Source organism: Bombina bombina, chromosome 7 (assembly GCF_027579735.1).
Source record: "Bombina bombina isolate aBomBom1 chromosome 7, aBomBom1.pri, whole genome shotgun sequence".
Taxonomy (NCBI): Eukaryota; Metazoa; Chordata; class Amphibia; order Anura; family Bombinatoridae; genus Bombina; species Bombina bombina.
This window is the reverse complement of record NC_069505.1, coordinates 333,271,404-333,293,212: the sequence shown is the minus strand read 5'-3', so window position 1 is coordinate 333,293,212 and position 21,809 is coordinate 333,271,404. Positions and strand designations below refer to the sequence as shown.

Below are 21,809 nucleotides of genomic sequence, written 5' to 3'. Positions count from 1 at the left end.
ATCCAGTATAAAATGGTTTAAAAATGTACTTAGAGGCTTTCAGCTTAGCTCTGTTGAAAAGGCAGTTGGAAAGCCCACTGCAAGTGGGAAAATAAGACACTCCCCCTCCCCCTTCTTTTGCATATGAAAAGACCCTTTACACAAACAGGAGCAAGCTGGAGAAGGTAGCTGATGGTATGCTCATAAAACTTTGGGGCTTGGTTAGGAGTCTGAAAATCAGAGCAATGTTATTTAAAAATAAGCAAAATTATAATTTTTTTAAAAAAAAACAAAGTTTATGGGCTTTATATAAATAGATCATCTACAAAACATTTATGCAAAGAAAAAATGAGTCTATAATGGCCCTTGAACAGAAATTTGGGTTTTATATCCCTTTAAGTAAACATTGGTCAACCCAGTAATCATTGCTATATATTAAGACAAGTCAATGTAATCAGTATTACATCTCTAGAGGCATTTTATGGCTGGGCACATTTATATAACATTTTTTTTAAATGATCATGGCCCAAGTATCATTAATTTTTAAGTCTGCTATACTTCACATCACATGTTTCCCCACACTCTTTTTTAAATTTATAATAATATTTCAAGGATTTTTTTTTTAGAATTTTTATGTCCTCTGTATTTCAGAAGAGAATGACTGGTTGGTTTACACTGATCTTATCATAACTGTTAATATTTCCGGTTCTCTGATTCTGTGTTATGGTAATTCAATACAAACCAAAAGCCTATAATTACATACAGTGGTTAGGGTTTGACATTGTCTGATTCGTAATTATTTCCTTCATTCTAACCAATGTTTAATTAGCCTGGTGCCACTGTGACCCTTGGAAATCAATAGGTTAAACAAAAAGCTGTTATTCTAAAAACATAAAAAAAATGCTTATTGTATTGATTTGCAATTATATACCATTAGATCTCTTTATTTTTTTTACATAGAAAAAAAGGAGATTTTCAGGCCCTCCAAATATTCTCTAACATCCTTTTCTAATCTAGCCAAGCCACAAGTTTATGAAATATCTCTTATGGATCTCTGCTGTGTTCCCTTTCCGTGTAATTTAGTTCTGAAACTGAGTTTTTTTGTGATTCTAAGAACTTGAAATGCACCCTGCAGACTTCTCAAGTCTAACTCTGCGTTCTATATCTCCCTAATTGGCTTTAACTTATAACTGCAAAACATTTCACTTTATACTAACGTTATGGCCATGGTTAACCTTGTCTACAGACTAAAGCCCAGATTTGCACCTCAAAATAAGGCAAATGGTGTGTGACGTTTGGCTAAAGAAAAACAATTGCAGTAAAAAAATGTTAGGGCTCCATGTACTAAGCAGTCAGCGAGCTACCCGCAACAAATCTCGCGTCAAAACTCGCAAACTGATATGTACAAAGCCGTCAATTATGTTAAAACTCGCATCTTTAAAATTGCGAGCGTACTTATCCGCCAAACCTCGCTACCGCTCCATTTTTCACTGTAATTAGACACATTTGACCACCAACTCGCCAAAAAACGAATGTACTAAAAAATCTATTTGTCCGCTCGCTACAATTTCCGCTCCCACCTCGCTATTTTTGCCTCGCCACCTTTTAGGTGGCGGGCAAGGTACAAAACAATAGGAAAGTCAATCTAGACGCCAGTCTAGACATATATAAAAGGCAGTAATATCAGCATTGTACTTACAGCATAACTGGCGTCTAATTTGTCTCTCATTTCCATGTACATAAATTGCGCCCAATTTGTCGACTGTAATTAAAGAGTAATCTATTTAAATTTGTATTGTTAGTTGTCAATCTTTATAATTATTTTTATATTAATATTTATATATTATCAGATCCAGATGAAGCCATATCCAAATTGTAAATAAATATTACAAAAATAACGCTCTGTTATCACTCTTCAAAAAATTTTGAACAATAATAAAGTTGTTTAGATAAGTTGAACTTTTATAGGAGCAAAATTCTATTCCCGCGACTACTATGATGTTCGTGACACCTTGCATGTCACGTGTTAATAATTGGCCAGACAATTCAACTGAAAGTTAAAAGTACATCAGCTTAGTCGCGGCGAGCGAGACGTCAAATTTATCAATAATCCGCCACTGCTCGCGGCGGGCTAGACTTGTCTATTTATTGGGGGAATATTAGTACATAGCGACAGCGGACACCATTTCGCCCGCGGCGAGTAACGGCGAGTTTATCCGCGTCTACAATGACGGATGAATTGACGGCTTAGTACATGGAGCCCTTAGTTTGGTTTAAAAAATATTTAGGCTTGGCTGATATGTTATTCTATAGCAACTCAACAGAAATGTGGTTTAGACACTTCTTATGGAGGTGCATCTCCTCAAAACTGGATCTTGGTAGTGTTAAAACACTGGAATTTAAATAAACACTTTCTCTCTCGGTCCTAAGGAAGGTTACATAGTATCTGAACTAGAAGTACCAGTTTGTGGCAGATGCACAGATATTGTGAAGTGATGGAAGGATAACTGGCACCATCAGTAGTGGAAAGAAGAGAGGGGTGATGCTTGTGGGGGCTTGGAAGCAACCAAGCTTGTAACCTATGTTTATCAGGAATGTCTGGGTTAAATCCTACAATATTCTGAAAGCAGAGTAATCTGATTGATATTGGCTGCAGGATTTAGGATACAATTGTATTTTACAATTCCTTTATTTTGCTATGCATGTGTTTGTCTACTAGGGTAATAATTGTTTTGCATTTTTTACCACAATCTCGCCACTTTATAGTTTGCAAGAAAAAACAGCAAGATCTGCAGGGGGAAACATTTACATAATGCACCAGACCTCTCTGAGAAATTTCAGCTATGCCTGTAAAACATCTCTTGTTCGGCATTAACTAATTTTACAATACAGAAAATAACATGCTTTAAATTTTGTATTAGAAATACAAATTTAACAGCATATTTTGCATGTACAGTGCAGTTTTATTACAATGTATACTGAGCGCCTTAAATTGTTTCTTTTCTGCACAATTTGAATAGGTATTTTAACTTTTTCATCAAATCCAAATTTTACAAAGCAATTTTGTTATGATTTTTGATGCGATTAAACAATACAAATTTTGAATACATAGTTTTATTTCCATTCCTAGTTTATTTATTTTATACAATTTTTAAATGACCTTTTTTTGCAAGACCTATTGTAATTTATGCATCACCTTCACATACTTAAAAACAGGGAACACCCCTATGCTAGACTGATAAGATCCATATAGATCAAAATGTATGTCTCAGATTAGCTGTACAAATCCTCTGTGCAGAGGAGAATTGCCAGACATTTCAAGATGGACTATTTTTCTTTATGGGGCAAACCTGATATGATGCAGGAAAAGCACAAGTGGGCTAAACGAAGCTGCACCCTGGATGGGTCATCACGCAAACTTTCAAAGGTGTGTTCAGTCCATGGTCTGCATTTTTATGCCTTTTATCACTGGTGTGGATTAGTCAGGAATGCAGACTGTGTGCTGTAATATTAGAGTTAACAGAAAGCACCCTATCCTCTCCACACTGCACAATAGTGCACCTAATTTGACTTGGGAGAGGAGTGCTTTCAAATGACTAAAACATCAACAAAGAAAGTGGTGTGTTGCTGCAGAGCAATCTTGCTCTTCCCTTGGCTTGCACTAGCTGAGGACTGACCTGAAGGGATATCAGCAGATTTTTTTTCCCCTCAGCTACAAATCCCATGTCCTGCCTTTCTCCCTTATACATTACATTATTTAGTCACATCGATTTTTGTTAAACACCTTATCAACTAAATTAATGGAATGCTAAAGTGAAAATTAAACTTCAGTAAATCAGATAGAGCATGCAATTTTCCAATTATTTTATTATCAAAATGTTCACAATCAAATGTATATGCATTTTGTGATTGGCTTATAGCTGTCACATGATGCAGGGGAAGGAAAATGGAGCTAACTTTGAAATTTGTTCGAAATTTGTTAAAATCTACTACTCATTTGGAATTTAGACTAAGGGACTGATGATTCTAAAGTCTCTGAGCTGGTGAGATTCTATAAGCATGCTCGCCAGTCGTTCTATTCCCTTGGTGGAATTCAATATAAACCACTTTTTTACCTTTAAAACAGGGTGCCCCGCTAAGCGGTGTGTATTGAAAAAGCAAAAAAATTGTGCTTAAAAATACAAAACGTAATTGTTGTTTTTTTTTCGTAAAATGGGCTGAACATGGGAATTCCATGGGTGTATATGAAATTTTCTCTCAAATCCCAGTGTAATACTGAAAACATTTTTGCGCTACAGCTCTCATTGTTTTTTTCTCGCCAGTTAAAAGGTAGCAAGTTTTTATCAAAATACTCAAAACACTAATTACTCGGAAAGGAAAGCCTATGCATACAAAAATATCAGCAAAGTTAAAGAACAGTGCACTATAAACAGCGTTATTTGTTTTGTATTAGCGGATATTTAAGTTTAAAAACACCGGTTTCTCCCTGTGTACTTCGCCTCCACTTCACTTTTACCTAGCAGAGAGCTCTCATTCTTTCTATGGAAGACACTTGCAACTCACAGGGACAGACCCTTTTTTTAATAGAATTCAATGAGGGCTGCCCCTGCCAGTGTTGGTATGGAAAACCACATCTAGACCTCAAAAATTTTTTTGCTCATAAGTGCTTTTGCATTATGTTTTAATTATGCATTTGTTGATGCAATTTTACTGTATTTAAAGGGACAGTCTAGTCAAAAAAAAACTTTCATGATTCAGATAGAGCATGTCATTTTAAACAATTTTCCAATTTACTTGTATCACCAATTTTTTTTGTTCTTTTGGTATTCTTAGTTGAAAGCTTAACCTAGGAGGTTCATATTCTAATTTCTTAGACCTTGAAGGCCGCCTCTTAAGAATGCATTTTAACAGGTTTTTCACCACTAGAGGGAGTTAGTTCATGTTTTTCATATAGATAACACTGTGCTCGTGCATGTGAAGTTACCTGGGAGCCATCACTGATTGGCTAAACTGCAAGTCTGTCAAAGAACTGAAATAAAGGGGCAGTCTGCAGAGGCTTAGATACAAGATAATCACAGAGGTAAAAAATATATAAATATAACTGTGTTGGTTATGCAAAACTAGGGAATGGGTAAAAAAGGGATTATCTATATTTTAAAATAATAACAATTCTGGTGTAGACTGTCCCTTTAAAGGGACAGTATACACCAATTTTCATATATCTGCATGTAATAGACTCCACTATAAAAAAGAATATGCACAGATACTGATCTAACAATCCAGTATAAAACCTTTTAAAAACTTACTTAAAAACTCTAAGTTTAGCATTGTTGGTGCAGTTAGCTGGAACACCCATTGAAAGGGGCTGGAAGCAGATACCCCCCCCCCCTTCCCTGCATATCAAAAGACAGATTAGACCAACAGAAGCCAGCAATAGACTGTAGACACGCGTATACATCTGACACAGTGGGGCTTGGTTAGAAATCTGAAAACTAAACATTGTTACAAAAACACACCCAGATGGGCTATATAAATGGATAATCTAAACATTTATGCAAAGAAAAATCTGTTGTATAATGGTCCTTTAAGGGTACTTTAAAGGGACGTTAAACCCAAAAAAATTATTTCATGATTCAGAAAGAGAAAACTATTTTAAACAACATTCCAATTTACTTCTATTATCTAATTTGCTTAATTCTTTAGATATCCTTTGCTGAAGAAATAGCAATGCACATGGGTGAGCCAATCACATGAGGCATCTGTGTGCAGCCACCAATCAGAAGCTACTGAGCCTATCTAGATATGCTTTCCAGCAAGGAATATCAAAAGAGTGAAGCAAATTAGATAATACAAGTAAATTAGAAAGTTGTTTAAAATTGCATGCTCTTTCTAAATCATGAAAGAATTTTTTTTGGGTTTCATGTCCCTTTAAGCTATTTCAATGGGACCACATACCCTCTCTCTGAGGACCTACCTCATACCAACCAAGGCTGCAAGTTTCCCAACACTGCTTTAATACACCAAGAAAATTACAAATATAACTGAACTTTCTAATTACAGATTAATAATCATAAATTCCTCTATATTATAGTTACAATGGATAACAACTTGTCAAAGCACTAAATAGGTCTCATAGGTTATCAATACCATAACAAATTGTGCTGGAGATTACATTGAGGAAATTTGCTTATTTTCTTCTGAAAGAAAGCGATGTGTTAAACACTTTTGTGGTAATGCAACATAAGTGCTTCTCCAAGCGACAGTTGCTGCGTTATGATATATTTAAAGAATAGCTGAGTTGATAGACACATAAAACAGATGCAATTTATCAGTGCATAAGTTACTGTCTGACACTGAACTATGTTATCCATCAAGTTTCTTTCAAAGTTGCATTTTTTAAATGAGTTAGCTGTTCTGACCTATTGCTACTTACACAAAAAAAATGTGTTGAAAGAGAGGGAAAATAGAAAATGAACAGCAAAACTAATTAACCCCTGAAATATGTCTGTTGTTTTTTTGTTGTTGCAAATTGAGTATTACAGTTTTGATGCTGTCTTTATTTACAATATACAATATAGAATTTTCTCTTGTCTTTTTATAATGATACTGCAGTCTTTGTTGTAAGCCTCAAAATATGTGTTTTTGTTACAGGGATGTAAAAGAGTAAGCATTTTTTCTTGCTAAAAAGATGTAGGGTAATAATTAAAGGGACACTAAACCCCCCAAAAATATTTCATGATTCATGTAGAGAATACAATTTTAAATAACTTTCCAAATTACTTCTATTATCTAATTTGCTTAATTCTTTAGATATCTTTGGTGAATAAATAGCAATGCACATGTGTGAGCCAATCACACAAGGCATCTATGTGCATCTACCAATCAGCAGCTACTGAGCATATCTAGATACACTTTTTAGCAAAGAATATCAAGAGAAATAAGCAAATTAGATAATAGAAGTAAATTAAAAAGTTGTTTATAATTGCATGAGCTTTCTAAATCATGAAAGAAAAAATTTGGGTTTCATGTCCCTTTAACCCCTTAACGACCGAGGACGTGCAGGGTACGTCCTCAAAAAAAAGGCAGTTAATGCCTGAGAACGTACCCTGCACGTCCTCGGTTTGGAAAGCAGCTGGAAGCGATCCTGCTCGCTTCCAGCTGCTTTCCGGTTATTGCAGTGATGCCTCGATATGGAGGCATCCTGCAATAACTTTTTTAAGCCATCCGGTGCAGAGAGAGCCACTCTGTGGCCCTCTCTGCACCGGAGATCGGTGGTTCCCGGCGTTGGTGGGTGGGAGCCGGACCGGGAGGCGGGTGGCGGCCATCGATGGCCCTGGTTATGTGCAGGGGGGGCGGGATCGTGGGCGGGGATGAGCGGGGGGCGCGCACGGGCGCGCGCGCGTGCACGGGAGGGCGGGGGCGGGCGCGTGCACGGGGAGGGAGCGGGTGGGAACCGCTACACTACAGAAAATGAGTTAGTAAAAATGTTTAAATGCCCTAATATTTTTTAAAAAAAAAAAAGATCAGCAAGGTGGTGGGGGTTTGTCTGTGTGGGGGGGAAGCTACACTACAGAAAAAAGACAAATAAATATAAAAAAAGCCCTTTTTTTTTGCAAACTGGGTACTGGCAGACAGCTGCCAGTACCCAAGATGGCCCCCAATGAGGCAGAGGGGATGGTCAGAGAGCGGTTTTGGGGGGGATCAGGGAGGTTGGGGGCTAAGGGGGGGATCCTACACCCTAGCATATGTAAATATGCTAAAAAAAAATTATTTATTTTTTAAAAAACCCTTTTATTTTAGTACTGGCAGACTTTCTGCCAGTACTTAAGATGGCGGGGACAATTGTGGGGTGGGGGAGGGAAGGGAGCTGTTTGGGAGGGATCAGGGGGTGGGATGTGTCAGGTGGGAGGCTGATCTCTACACTAAAGCTAAAATTAATCCTGCAAGCTCCCTACAAACTCCCTAATTAACCCCTTCACTGCTAGCCAGAATACACGTGTGAGGCGCAGCAGGATTTAGCGGCCTTCTAATTACCAGAAAGCAACGCCAAAGTCATATATGTCTGCTATTTCTGAACAAAGGGGATCCCAGACAAGTATTTACAACCATTTGTGCCATAATTGCACAAGCTGTTTGTAAATTATTTCAGTGAGAAACCTAAAATTGTGAAAAATTTAACTTTTTTTTCAATTTGATCGCATTTGGCGGTGAAATGGTGGCATGAAATATACCAAAATGTGCCTAGATCAATACTTGGGGTTGTCTACTATACTACACTAAAGCTAAAATTAACCCTACAAGCTCCCTAAAAGCTCCCTAATTAACCCCTTAACTGCTGGGCATAATACACTTGTGGTGCGCAGTGGCATTTAGCGGCCTTCTAATTACCAAAAAGCAACGCCAAAGCCATATATGTCTGCTATTTCTGAACAAAGGGGATCCCAGAGAAGAATTTACAACCATTTATGCCATAATTGCACAAGTTGTTTGTAAATAATTTCAGTGAGAAACCAAAAGTTTGTGAAAAAATTTGTGAAAAAGTGAACGATTTTTTGTATTTGATCGCATTTGGCGGTGAAATGGTGGTATGAAATATACCAAAATTGTCCTAGATCAATACTTTGGGATGTCTACTAAAAAAAAATATATACATGTCAAGGGATATTCAGGGATTCCTGAAAGATATTAGTGTTCTAATGTAACTAGCGCTAATTTTGGAAAAAAGTGGTTTGGAAATAGCAAAGTGCTACTTGTATTTATGGCCCTATAACTTGCACAAAAAGCAAAGAACATGTAAAAATTGGGTATTTCTAAACTCAGGACAAAATTTAGAAACTATTTAGCATGGGTGTTTTTTGGTGGTTGTAGATATGTAACAGATTTTGGGGGTCAAAGTTAGAAAAAGTGTGTTTTTTTCAATTTTTCCTCATATTTTATATTTTTTTTTTATAGTAAATTATAAGATATGATGAAAATAATGGTATCTTTAGAAAGTCCATTTAGTGGCGAGAAAAACGGTATATAATATGTGTGGGTACAGTAAATGAGTAAGAGGAAAATTACAGCTAAACACAAACACCGCAAACATGTAAAAATAGCCTTGGTCCCAAACGGACAGAAAATGGAAAAGTGCTCTGGTCACTAAGGGGTTAAAGTAAAATTATGGGGCATCACTTGCATGGGTTTAGAAGTATAAATATATATTTTCAGCTGAAAATAGAAGCAGAAAAATGTGTGCCCTGATTCAAGGTAGTATTTGTCACAATTTATTTAGACACACATGATACAGCTTGCACTTACCGGTATCATGTGTGTCTAAATAAATTGTGACAAATACTACCTTGAATCGGGCGTGCTTTTTCTGTTTGTTAGTTCACTATAAATATATATTTGTGCAAAAAAAAACTTCAGATATACCTAGAAATATTTATTTATGAATAAATACAACATATTCTTCTATGTGGAGATCATTGGAATGTAAAATATTGATATTTTCATGTTGGGTTAGCGCACTTGGAAATATGCGATCGGGTTTGCTCACGAGTAGGGTGGTTTTTCACTCTATTCATTTCTATGAGGGAATACGTTATAGCGCGCACGATATTGTAAGTTCAGCTTTTATGCGTGTCAGATTAGCGCGCAAGTGAAAAAAGTTTACTTTAAACTTGTAATAGGAGCGCAACCAATGGCGTGCAGAAAGCTTACTTGAAGCACAGTTAACACTCGAGCCGGAGTGTAAAATAATGTCCAATTTGTGTATACACACACACACACACACATATATATATATATATATATATATATATATATATATATATATATATATATATATATATATATATACCTGTATATATGTATATATATATATATATATATATATATATATATATATATATATATATATATATATATATATATATATATATATATATGAATTAACATAATCTGGCTAAATGAATATTTTGAAAAGCAAATAATAATAATATCATTTTGTAGGTTCCTCCTTTATGGGGTTGTTGTAATTTTCATAATGCATAAGTAAAATATTTAATCTAATTACTGAAAAAAAACAGCTATCTTTATTTAACGTTGGGAAAAAAAAAATCCATATAGAAACCTATAACATGACAGTAAACTTACATACTACTATATTAAGAGCAAACGCCTCTGTACACCTGGCAGTTACACATATGTACAAGTTCTAAATAAAGATAAGTAATGTGGCTTGTTTACATTAATTAACTCACATTAAATGTATCTGCTCTGCCTGATAGTGCTGATTTATTTAGTTCATGGGGCAGAAGGTACCCTATACACCTTTTGGGGGTAACCATTGGCCTTTCAAACTAATAATATTTTTATTTGGCTTATATACATTTTTGTTGCCTTATTTCCAAGGAAATAAGAGTTTTACAGCAGTCATATGTCATTCACAAGGCTGTATATGTGACACACAAACGTAGAAAATTGCATTACTTTATAATATTGTTTCATATACATTTGGAAAGTGTGAGTAAAATAGAGATTTGTTTTTGAATAGATGTACAGATGGGTATTCCTTTTCTGCTACAGATGAGAATTTGGGGCCCCAATTAATACTTCCAAGGGTCTCAACTTTGTATAGTGTGTTTAATTGACAATACATTATAATGTGTATTTTTGTTTACATAATGTTAAGTGGTATACCTCCATTATGCACTTTGTTAGATGGATATGCAAAACGTTTCAATCCATGTTTAGCTCCTCTGTATAAAACATATGACAAGTATATATTTACAAAACCCAATGTATTTTTGTTTGTGTTTCTTAATTTGAGATTCATTCAAGTAAATAATGCTTTTTTAATTGTCAAAAAAAATGAAATGAATGTTTTTGCATCTATCTTTCTACACACGTACAAATTCTTGGAGAGAGAATTTAATTGAAAATCATCTACATGATATGACTGTCAATACATTTCACGCTGTATTATTTTGCACACGCCTAGTCATTATCCTTTTTCTAAAACCCATAATTTATCAGCCATAAGTTACAAGCAAGCAAACACCAGAAGACCTTTTTTAAAAAAAAAAAAAAAAAAAAATAACAAAATGTAACATCCTATTTTTTATCTAAAATTATTGTTGCTTTACAAATCTTCACGATTTTTTTTTTTGGGGGGGGGGGGTGGGGGGTTGTACTGAGTCTCTCAAATTCATATGGCTATCAATGCTGCAATTACAAACATGCTGTAGTACCACCTGTTATTTGTATTATTATAATTATTTCAAATGTAAAAATTCCTAATTATTGTATTTCTCGTGAATATATTAATGCATAGTTTTTACACTAACTTAGCCTTGACAGGTTGCGCGTAGAAGAGAAGGTAAAAATAAAATCCTCAAATGTACATTAAACACAAAGTGAGAGTTATAAATTAATAGTTACTTTTATGGTTTTTTTTAAGTTATATGTTTATCAGCTAAAATTACATTTTTGGACGTTACATTATTTATAGACTACTTGTGCATTCTAGAATGATATAAAGAAATTTGCTATTAGAACTAGTAAAGTTATATATAAAAATATATTTAGTGAAATCCAAAGAAAAAATAAAAATGACCACCAAATAATTGGGTTTTATTTATTTTCATTCAGATGTGCAGCTGTTTGTTGCAGAGCCACAGAATGCTTTTTTCGCTATACATAGATACGAAAACATGTTTTAAATTGGCGTTTTGGAATTTGCAGTTATTCTCGTTGTTGCAGGGGCGTATGTGACTTATAACAAACAAATTTCTGTCTTTATTAAAGGGATATGAAACCCCACATTTTTCTTTTATGATTCAGATCGAGCATGCAATTTGAAACAACTTTCTAATATGCGTCTGTTATCGTTTTTTTTTTGTTCTCATTGTATCTTTAATTGAAAAACAGTGATGTAAGCTCATGAGCTTGCACGTATTTGGAGCACTATATGACAACAGTTTGCAAAAATGGTATCCATTTGCAAAAGTTGGCAGCACTATTTCCTAGCATGTAGTGCTCCAGATGACTATCTATGTATCTCTTCAACAAAGAATACCATGGGAACAAAGCAAATTTGATAATGGAAGTAAACTTTTTTTTTTTAATCATATGCTCTGTCTGAATCACAAAATAAATTTTTTTGAGTTTCATATGCCTTTAATGTGCAGCAGTGCATTTAAATTAAAGTGGCAACCACAGAATATTCTACAAAAATCCCAGCAGATATTAATAATAATTTTATGTAAAAAGCCATTAGAAATGTATTTTTTTTCTAAAGGATTGTGACCCATAATTAGTAACATTTTAAAGGGACATAATAACCATATGCTAAATCACTTGAAAGTGATGCAGCATAACTGTAAAAAGCTGACAAGAAAATATATGTGTGTGTATACATGTGGATATATATATATATATATATATATATATATATATATATATATATATATATATATATATATATATATACATACACATACACACATATTTTGGAGCCCTTACCAAATACCTAAAATCAAAACAATAATTTTATTCAATTTTAATATTAATAATATACATTGGGGCAAAAAAGTATTTAGTCAGCCACCACCAATTGTGCAAGTTCTCCCACTTAAGAAGATGAGAGAGGCCTGTAATTTTCATCATAGATATACCTCAACTATGAGAGACAAAATGTGGAAACAAATCCAGACAATCACATTGTCTGATTTGGAAAGAATTTATTTGCAAATTATGGTGGAAAATATGTATTTGGTCAATATCAAAAGTTCATCTCAATACTTTGTTATATATCCTTTGTTGGCAATGACAGAGGTCAAACGTTTTCTGTAAGTCTTCACAAGGTTGTCACACACTGTTGCTGGTATGTTGGCCCATTCCTGCATGCAGATCTCCTCTAGAGCAGTGATGTTTTGGGGCTGTCGCTGGGCAACACAGACTTTCAACTCCCTCCACAGGTTTTCTATGGGGTTGAGATCTGGAGAATGGCTAGGCCACTCCAGGACCTTGAAATGCTTCTTACGAAGCCACTCCTTCATTGCCCAGGCAGTGTGTTTGGGATCATTGTCATGCTGAAAGACCCAGCCACGTTTCATCTTCAATGCTCTTGCTGATGGAAGGAGGTTTGCACTCAAAATCTCATGATACATGGCCCCATTCATTCTTTCATGTACACGGATCAGTCGTCCTGTTCCCTTTGCAGAGAAACAGCCTCAAAGCATGATGTTGCCACCCCCATGCTTCACAGTAGGTATGGTGTTCTTTGGTTGCAACTCAGCATTCTCTCTACTCCAAACACAACGAGTTGTGTTTCTACCAAACAGTTCTACTTTGGTTTCATCTGACCATATGACATTCTCCCAATCCGCTTCTGGATCATCCAAATGCTCTCTAGCATACTTCAGACGGGCCTGGACATGTACTGGCTTAAGCAGGGGGACATGTCTGGCACTGCAGGATCCCTGGCAGCGTAGTGTGTTACTGATGGTAGCCTTTGTTACGTTGGTCCCAGCTCTCTGCAGGTTATTCACTAGGTCCCCCCGTGTGGTTCTGGGATATTTGCTCACCGTTCTTGTGATCATTTTGACCCCATGGGGTGAGATCTTGCGTGGAGCCCCAGATCGAGGGGAGATTATCAGTGGTCTTGTATGTCTTCCATTTTATAATTATTGCTCCCACAGTTGATTTCTTCACACCAAGCTGCTTGCCTATTGCAGATTCAGTCTTCCCAGCCTGGTGCAGGTCTACAATTTTGTTCCTGGTGTCCTTCGACAGCTCTTTGATCTTCACCATAGTGGAGTTTGGAGTGTGACTGTTTGAGGTTGTGGACAGGTGTCTTTTATACTGATAACAAGTTCAAACAGGTGCCATTAATACAGGTAATGAGTGGAGAACAGAGGAGCCTCTTAAAGAAGAAGATATAGGTCTGTGAGAGCCAGAAATCTTGCTTGTTTGTAGGTGACCAAATACTTATTTTCCACCATAATATGCAAATAAATTCTTTCCTAATCAGACAATGTGATTGTCTGGATTTGTTTCCACATTTTGTCTCTCATAGTTGAGGTATACCTATGATGAAAATTACAGGCCTCTCTCATCTTCTTAAATGGGAGAACTTTCACAATTGGTGGCTGACTAAATACTTTTTTGCCCCACTGTGTGTGTATATATATATATATATATATATATATATATATATATATATATATATATATATATATATATATATATATATATATATATATATATATATATACATGAATAATAACTTTAAAGGGACATAAAAACCATATGCTAAATCACTTGAAAGTGATGCAGCATAACTGTAAAAGGCTTACAAGAATATATATACATACCTGAAAACAAGAAAAAATATTTTTATTCAATTTCAATATTTAATAATGTTTTAGAGTGTAAATATTTTACATTCATATGGTTATATATATAGGTAGGAGTTGAAAGTTCCAAACTGTAGCGCTCGTAGAGAGGGAGAAACTGTGCCAATACAGCCACAGTCAAACTCCCCAGGATGCTGTCACTGTGCAGTTCAGGCGGCTCGTGTCACATGACCCAAAGAGGAAACGCTAATCAGTTTGACTGTGGCTGTATTGGCACAGTTTCTCCCTCTCTACGAGCGCTACAGTTTGGAACTTTTAACTCCTACCCTTACTTCTATTTTTTCCATTTGATGATAGTGGAATTCCCAGACTAAGCTGCTTAGAAATACACCAGGAGGAACTTTAAACAACTCAAAATAACTATTTGCATAAATACACAGTGCAAGCATAAACACCCTCTCCATTTTCACCCTTTTATATATATATATATATATATATATATATATATATATATATATATATATATATATATATATATATATATATATTTATATATAGGTATCTGAGGACGGGGGGGGGGGGGGATTTGATTTACAAATCCGGTAGAGTGCTTTCCGTTTTGGGATGTTTATAGGGTCTTCAACCAGGGTGCCAAGTCGGTAGTACTTACAGTCTGTTTCAATGAAGGACTGCTCTCACTGGATTTAGATAAAGGATTAAATATTTATTATGTGTAGATATATATTTTACAAAAAATACATCAGATATCTATAGAAAAATATATTTAAAAATAAATATATGTGAAGAACTTTGGAATGTAAAATATTCCTAATTACCTTTAGGTTAGTGTAGTTGGTTTAACTTCTGTCGGGTTAGCGCACAAGCAATAAGTGTTAGTTTTTTCAGTGTGTGGCTCTCCACTGAAATCTACAGGGGAAGCTAGCTTGGATGCGATACCTGGTTTCCACTCGCACACACAAAAAAATTACTTTCAACTTGTATTCCACGTGTGTAGTAGCCCTCGAGCGGGAGAGCTAAATACCGCGCCACTTTTAATCTAGCCCTAAAAGTTATTACTCAGACATGTTTTACAGAAGCATGCTTCTAAACTGCTAATGTCCTGCTTTGTATTTATTTTAAATACAATTTGTACATCTTGTTTAACATTATGTTCATTTTTGAGGGCAGGAGGTGGATCAGATTTTAAAGCGTTTGTGTAGTAAAAAGAAAGTATTACACTCTTGTTATTTATTTTGCCTCAATTTCCTGTAATTTAAAAGTGAATATTGTGTTTTCCCGCTGCTCCTTGAGAGGATGGAGTCCATAAGGCATACTTCAGAGTCCTGTAAATTTCTACGCAGTGCTTGCTCGGTCCATGCAGCAACTTATTTATATCTGTCCCTAAAAGGCCAAACAAAAATAAAATATAAAGAGACTCAAGGTGATATTCAAGGGGTTATGTCCCTAGACATTTTTCCACAAAAACTACATTTTTTTAAAACAGTTCTTTAGTGCAGACATTTTGAAATGTAGTGCTTAAAGGGACGCAGAAGTCCAAATCAGACTTTCATAATTCGGATATAGCTTGCAATTTTAAGAGACTTTTCAGTTTACTGCTATAATGAAATGTTCCTTCTTGTATTGGTATAAACCTTTTACTAGCATACCTAGATAGGCTGAGGAGCAATAGACAGTAATACACTATGGGGAGCTAGCTGGTGATTGGTGGCTACACACATACTCCTCTTGTCATTGGCTCACCAAATGTGTTCACTTCGCTTCCAGTAGAGCATTGCTGATCTGGAGCCAACTTTACCTATGTGTTTAACCACTTTGCAGTAGTAGTGCAATAATAAAATGCTCTAACACATTGCAGTGTTTTCTTTTCTTTCATAAGATGGTGGATTCCACAGGATCATTACATGTGGTTTATATCCTAGTCCACTATGAAGAGGCAAACCACCCCTACATACCAAAGCTTTAGTACCTCCCACTCTCACAGCATCAGTCTGTTCCTCCAGGATAGAGTGAGGTGAAATGTGAAGTGCTGATCTACACATCATTGATAGGGGTTCTCTAACTGATATGAGACTAATTTCCCCTTTGAAGGGGAGTACAGGAATTCGGCCAGGCAGTGAGAATCTTCTCACAGGCCTCCTGGGTGAAATGCAGATTTAATTTTCATTCCCCTGGTTTACAGTGATCTGCTCTTTGTGAGATCCTTGGCACTGTACATGCACTGCCTCAGATGGGCCTTGCTACTGGATACAGTTTCCTCTAGTTGTGGTAAGGGCAGTAGAGGAAGGTTCTGACAGGTTAGTGCAGTGCACCTCCTACATCCAACCAGCTATTAGTATATATATATATATATATATATATATATATATATCATGATTCACATAGCCTGAGGACATGTGCACACACATTACACTCTCTATTAAAACCATTTGGGTTTCTCTTTTTTTAATGCGTCATTAGCGTGAATAGATTTAACGCTCTCCTGTTTTACCAAAGACCTAAAGGCAGCCCCCTGACTTAATCTGCACTAAAAATGGTCTTTTCTATACCGGTAAATTGTTTTACCGCTCTCCAGTAATGTATAGTGCTCTAAAACTTGGAGTTAAACTTCTGGAAATGGATTTAACACTCTATGGAAGTGCAGGGTTAAATTGTTGGGGCAAAGTTTGCACACCTTCTTTCTAGCTTTTTTCTGTACCTTATTCTGAGGTGTGGTAGCCATCTTGTAATAGCAAAAGACATTACCCATACTTGGGCCGATAAAGGTGAAAATACCTTTTTGATGGTTAGATTTCTTCACTTATTAATGGTTATTTTTACATTATTTCTGCCTGTTAGTCTGCTATAAGGATCTATAACCTTCAGGAAAACCATTGCACTTACTTTTATTATTATTTATTTAATTATTTATCATTTGATTAATGTCACTTTTGATTAGACCTTATTTAATAAATAGATTTATATTTCTCTCTATATTTAAACCTTTCATTACCCTATTTTGTAAATTAACCTTTGCTTCCTTTATATTGAAAACCTATTCTCTATCACCTACTCTGGTCAAAATAGGAACATGATCAATCCCAAAGTCTCTGGTAGTAAGGGAACATTTCTCCCAAAGGACAACAATTCTACAGGTTAAAGTTAGGCCTTCTGGCTGTTTACATTCCTTTCAGCATATTGATTCTCAAACTATATTTTCCTTATCCCAAAGATCAAGCTAACCCAAAACTTCCAGGAGGCCTTCCTCATTCTGGTCCAGGACCAAACAGGCCAACAAATCTATTCCTGCTTCCACAGAGGGGACTATTCTTCGTATTCTGGATCTCACATTTCTAACCAATGTCCTGAAGGTTCCCTCCTGATAGGTGGTGTCCCTTCACACTATTCTTTTTTTATTTCAAAAGGGTCACATTTTTGTCTACCTTAGTTTTAAAATATACATTTTGCATATCCTAATTCACAAAGACCATGTGAAATTCTTCAATTTTGCATTTCTAATCAGTCATTACCAGTTTGTAGTTCTGCTGTTTGGCCTTGCCAAAGCTTCCAGGGTATTTTCTATTTACTACGTTTCTGGGGCTCCTTTCTAATGGTAGCTTAATTTAGAGTATCTCAGTAGCACCTTACTTGGATTATATACTGGTCCAGGGGCCCTTTTTTATTAGGCTGTAAATCATAAAAAGGCCTTGCTTCAGATGCTCCGCGTTCACATTGGCAAATGCTTTCCCAAAGAGCTCACTTGTTCCACAAACTTTAGTTTCCCTTCTGGGGTCAATAATAGACTCAGTTTCCAACTTGGACCAAGCTGCAAGCTCTGTTTGCTTAACGTCAACATATTCCCATTCCTCCTGCTAATAATACATGGATGTTTTGGATCTGACAGTGGCTGCTTTAGACTCAGTTGTCTTTGCCAGGCTTTATCTGAGGCCTCTGCAGCTGTACCTTCTTTGGCAGGGGACAGTAGATTTCAAGAACCTGTATCAAAAGATCCTTCTGGATTAGGAGTCAAGACAGTTGCTGTTGTGGTTTCTTTGTCCAAGGGACCTTCTTTTGGCCAGTCGGGACAATAATGATGACAGACGCCAGTCTACAAGGTTGGAAAGGTCTGAAACTTTGTGTGACCTTCAAGACTCTGCATTGCAGTCAAGCTGGAATCCTTTTTTTCTGATTTAGTTGGACTATGGGCCTGATGATCAGACGTGATCAGATGTTCTTTAATTCTCCTTGGTGACTCTCTATCTGAGACATCCTTCTTTCTCAGTGTCCTCTTTTCTGGTATGTAGGGATGTTTTTGCCTCATCCTAGTGCAATATCACATGTGATAACCTTGTGGAAAAAAATAATTTATCAGGTAAGCATACATTCTGTTTTTGCTAAATAAAACACTTGAATGTCCCTTAACCATAATGCTTTGTGACCAGAATTTAATCAATCAGTGGCACAATAATTCATGTGGCCTGAACTAATGTTAGGCAGCTCTAATATATGTAACTGGCATTTCTATAAAAAAAATGTTAAAAAAAATTAAATTAAAAACTTTTGTTTCCTGTTTTGTAGTCACAAATATTTACTTTTTGTTAAAAAAATAAGTTGGCATATTTGTGAGTTTTCAAGATCAAATTCAACCAATGTAAAACACATTTTGCAAACCAAAGATGACAGACAAAGCTTTATATTACTAATGGCCCGAATATTATTTTCTTTGTTCCAACTAAGCTAAATGTACTAAGTTTAAATGTTTTGCAGTGAGAAATTATACATTTGCTGTAAAAATTAAAAAGGCATATCATTTTAATATATATTTTTTTTATTCATACATTAATAATCTACAATATAGACTAAAAATGATATAATAAACTTCATGAATAATTCCCTTGTCCATTTAATGTTATCCTGTTACTTTTCATTGCAACATCCCCTCTTCATTTGATTTTTTTTTTGTCATTCATTCTGTTTTCATTTTCATCAAATGACTTTTTTACCTCCATTTATTATTTTCCATGTCTTCTGCACCTTCCTCTTTATTTCTGTTCCCAAACATCCGAAAGTTTGCTAAACAGTGGGTAAGTGTGTCTAACATTTTCAACTGTAATATCACCCATCCACTCCCTAATGTATAATTAGCATTTGTATCAGTTTTTTTTTCTCCCTTCTGTCAACATGCACATTATTTTGACTTAATTAGCATCTTAAACAGACATTAATGCAAACAAGTATAACTGAATCTTCTGAGATATTCTTCCTTTTTATTATCTCTCCTTAAATATTGTATTTTTATCTTATTAATAATATTTTTTTTTCTTAATATGACAAAAATCATAGCAAAGAGGGTTCATAAAACGGTTTAGCTTCGCTGTTGAAACTACAGATTAGTAGATTTTATTTTAGTAGAGAATTCAAACGGAGTCCACGGTTGTTTTCAGAAAAGGATAGTCAAATTAATTAACAGTTGATTTTCACAGCTGATACTTTTAAAATTAAAAAGCAACATTAGAATTTTTACTTTTGAAAAAAAAGCCTAATTCCTGTGTCATTGTTTATTCAGTGTTTTAATATTTGCCTTTTTGTTACTTTCTTTCCCTAGCACCAGTATCATTCAAAAATTGATGAGCTAATTGAAGAAACAGTTAAGGAAATGATAACACTTTTAGTGGCAAAGGTAACTTTCAATTCAGGTTATGTGATTAATTGAAACATGAGTATGTACAGTATGTATGAGTGAACTGCATAATTCTGATTTATATTTGAATAAAAAGGAAAGGATTTTTATTAAGCATGTAGCACATACAATTGCTACCTCGTCTCACCAATTGTAAGCTAAGGGTTAATTAAAAATGCCATTACCATTATATAGTTTCAATGCCAATATTAACACATATGAGGAACTGTGCATATTTATTGTTAATGTTTTGTGATTACAAAGTAGTTCCTATGCTATGCCTATGCTCTTTTGTGCTTAATAGTTCTAGGTTTGTAGTCATCTTTTTGTAAATAAAGTTACAATTTCATATTTTATATACGTTAATTAATCAAATCTAACAGCTGAACTGAGAAAATAATGTTAGTTAATTGATGAGTATATGTGTATAATTAAAAACAATGTGTTTAGATAGTTAAAGTTTGAATTAAACTCTTAGGGGCTGATTTATCAAGGGCCAAATGGCCCCTGATGTCCCTGTTTCTTAAGACCACTGCTCCATAACTGGTCCACTGCCTCTGAGGCAGCGGTCTGCAATCTGCCCGATCGTGTATGATTGGGTTGATTGACACCCCCTGCTAGCGGTCGATTGGCCGCGAATCAGCAGGGGGCGGCATTGCACAAGAAGTTCACCACAACTTCTTGTGCGATCTTAAATGCCGACAGCGTATGCTGTTGGCATTCAGCAATGTCTGTCAGACATGATAAGCTACAGCGTATCATGTCGGACAGACAATGATAAATCGGCCCCTATGTATTCTAAATGATAATATGATATTGCACAAAAATTAATAATAATTTATATTACTTATAGTGCACAAACAGGCATAAGTCATGGATGCCTAGTAATCTCTTTATTTCTATCTAAATTATTATTATTTTATGCTTTTAAGGAGACAAATATTTTACTAAAGCAATTTCAGTTAAATAAATTATGTTTTAAAGATGTTTTGATAAATACATGTGTATCCTCTAACACCAATTTTATTTATATATATATATATATATATATATATATATAGATTCACTTCAATTTAATTTAAATACATTGTATGTATGTAGACAATATACTGTATATATACAGAAACCAAAATGTTAAATATTATATTAGAAATAAGTATAGAGTATATACACAAATTCTGCCAGATAAACATATTAGTAGCACATTAAACGCATTAGTAGCTAATTTGATCAAATATGGGATATCCAAAGCTAGTTAATGACTATGACATTCTGATGACTAAACATCCAGTCAATTTTACTACTACATTGCTTGAAAAGAAGCCATACATCTAAGCCCAACTTATACCTCTAGTTAACTCATTAGTCCATTCATGAGACATTAGTCCATTCATATGATGGGCATTAAGATTGAGTGTTGAAGACCTCAACAGTAGGTAAGCTCCTCCAAGATGGCAAGAGAGTTTAGTTGGGTGTCGTATAACTACATATGGGTCCATTCCAAAATTTAACAAAGAAAAAAAAACTAAAACCAAGAAGATTTTTTTTACTAAAATAACCACTAGGGGGTCAATTGATCAAGCTGAGGTGGACAGGGGCACCCCTGTCCGCCACAGCTCGCCTCTGGCGGGCTGAATTCCACTGCCAGAATTCAGCATTGCACACACGTGCTATTTTGCGCTTGTGTGCAATGCCGCCCACGCACAGCCAATCACGCACGGGCAGGAGCTGTCAATCTCCTTGGTCGGACGATACCAGGGAGATTAAAATTCGCCCCCTAAGAGGTGGAAAATGGTAGGGAAGCATCG

The 21,809-nt window shown here is 35.4% G+C and overlaps 1 protein-coding gene across 7 annotated transcripts in view; it reads left to right on the top strand.

The window, feature by feature from the left end:
- The window catches only part of CADPS (calcium dependent secretion activator), a 943,138-nt gene that overhangs the window by 785,784 nt on the left and 135,545 nt on the right, over nucleotides 1-21,809 (top strand). For 6 of the 7 annotated variants that reach the window (XM_053720994.1, XM_053720992.1, XM_053720988.1 and 3 more), the window contains one exon: nucleotides 19,927-20,001. In XM_053720994.1, the coding sequence (XP_053576969.1) occupies nucleotides 19,927-20,001 (75 nt within the window). Of the gene's footprint in view, nucleotides 1-19,390; nucleotides 19,406-19,926; nucleotides 20,002-21,809 lie in introns of all 7 variants that reach the window. The other variant, XM_053720993.1, reaches the window with a different exon arrangement.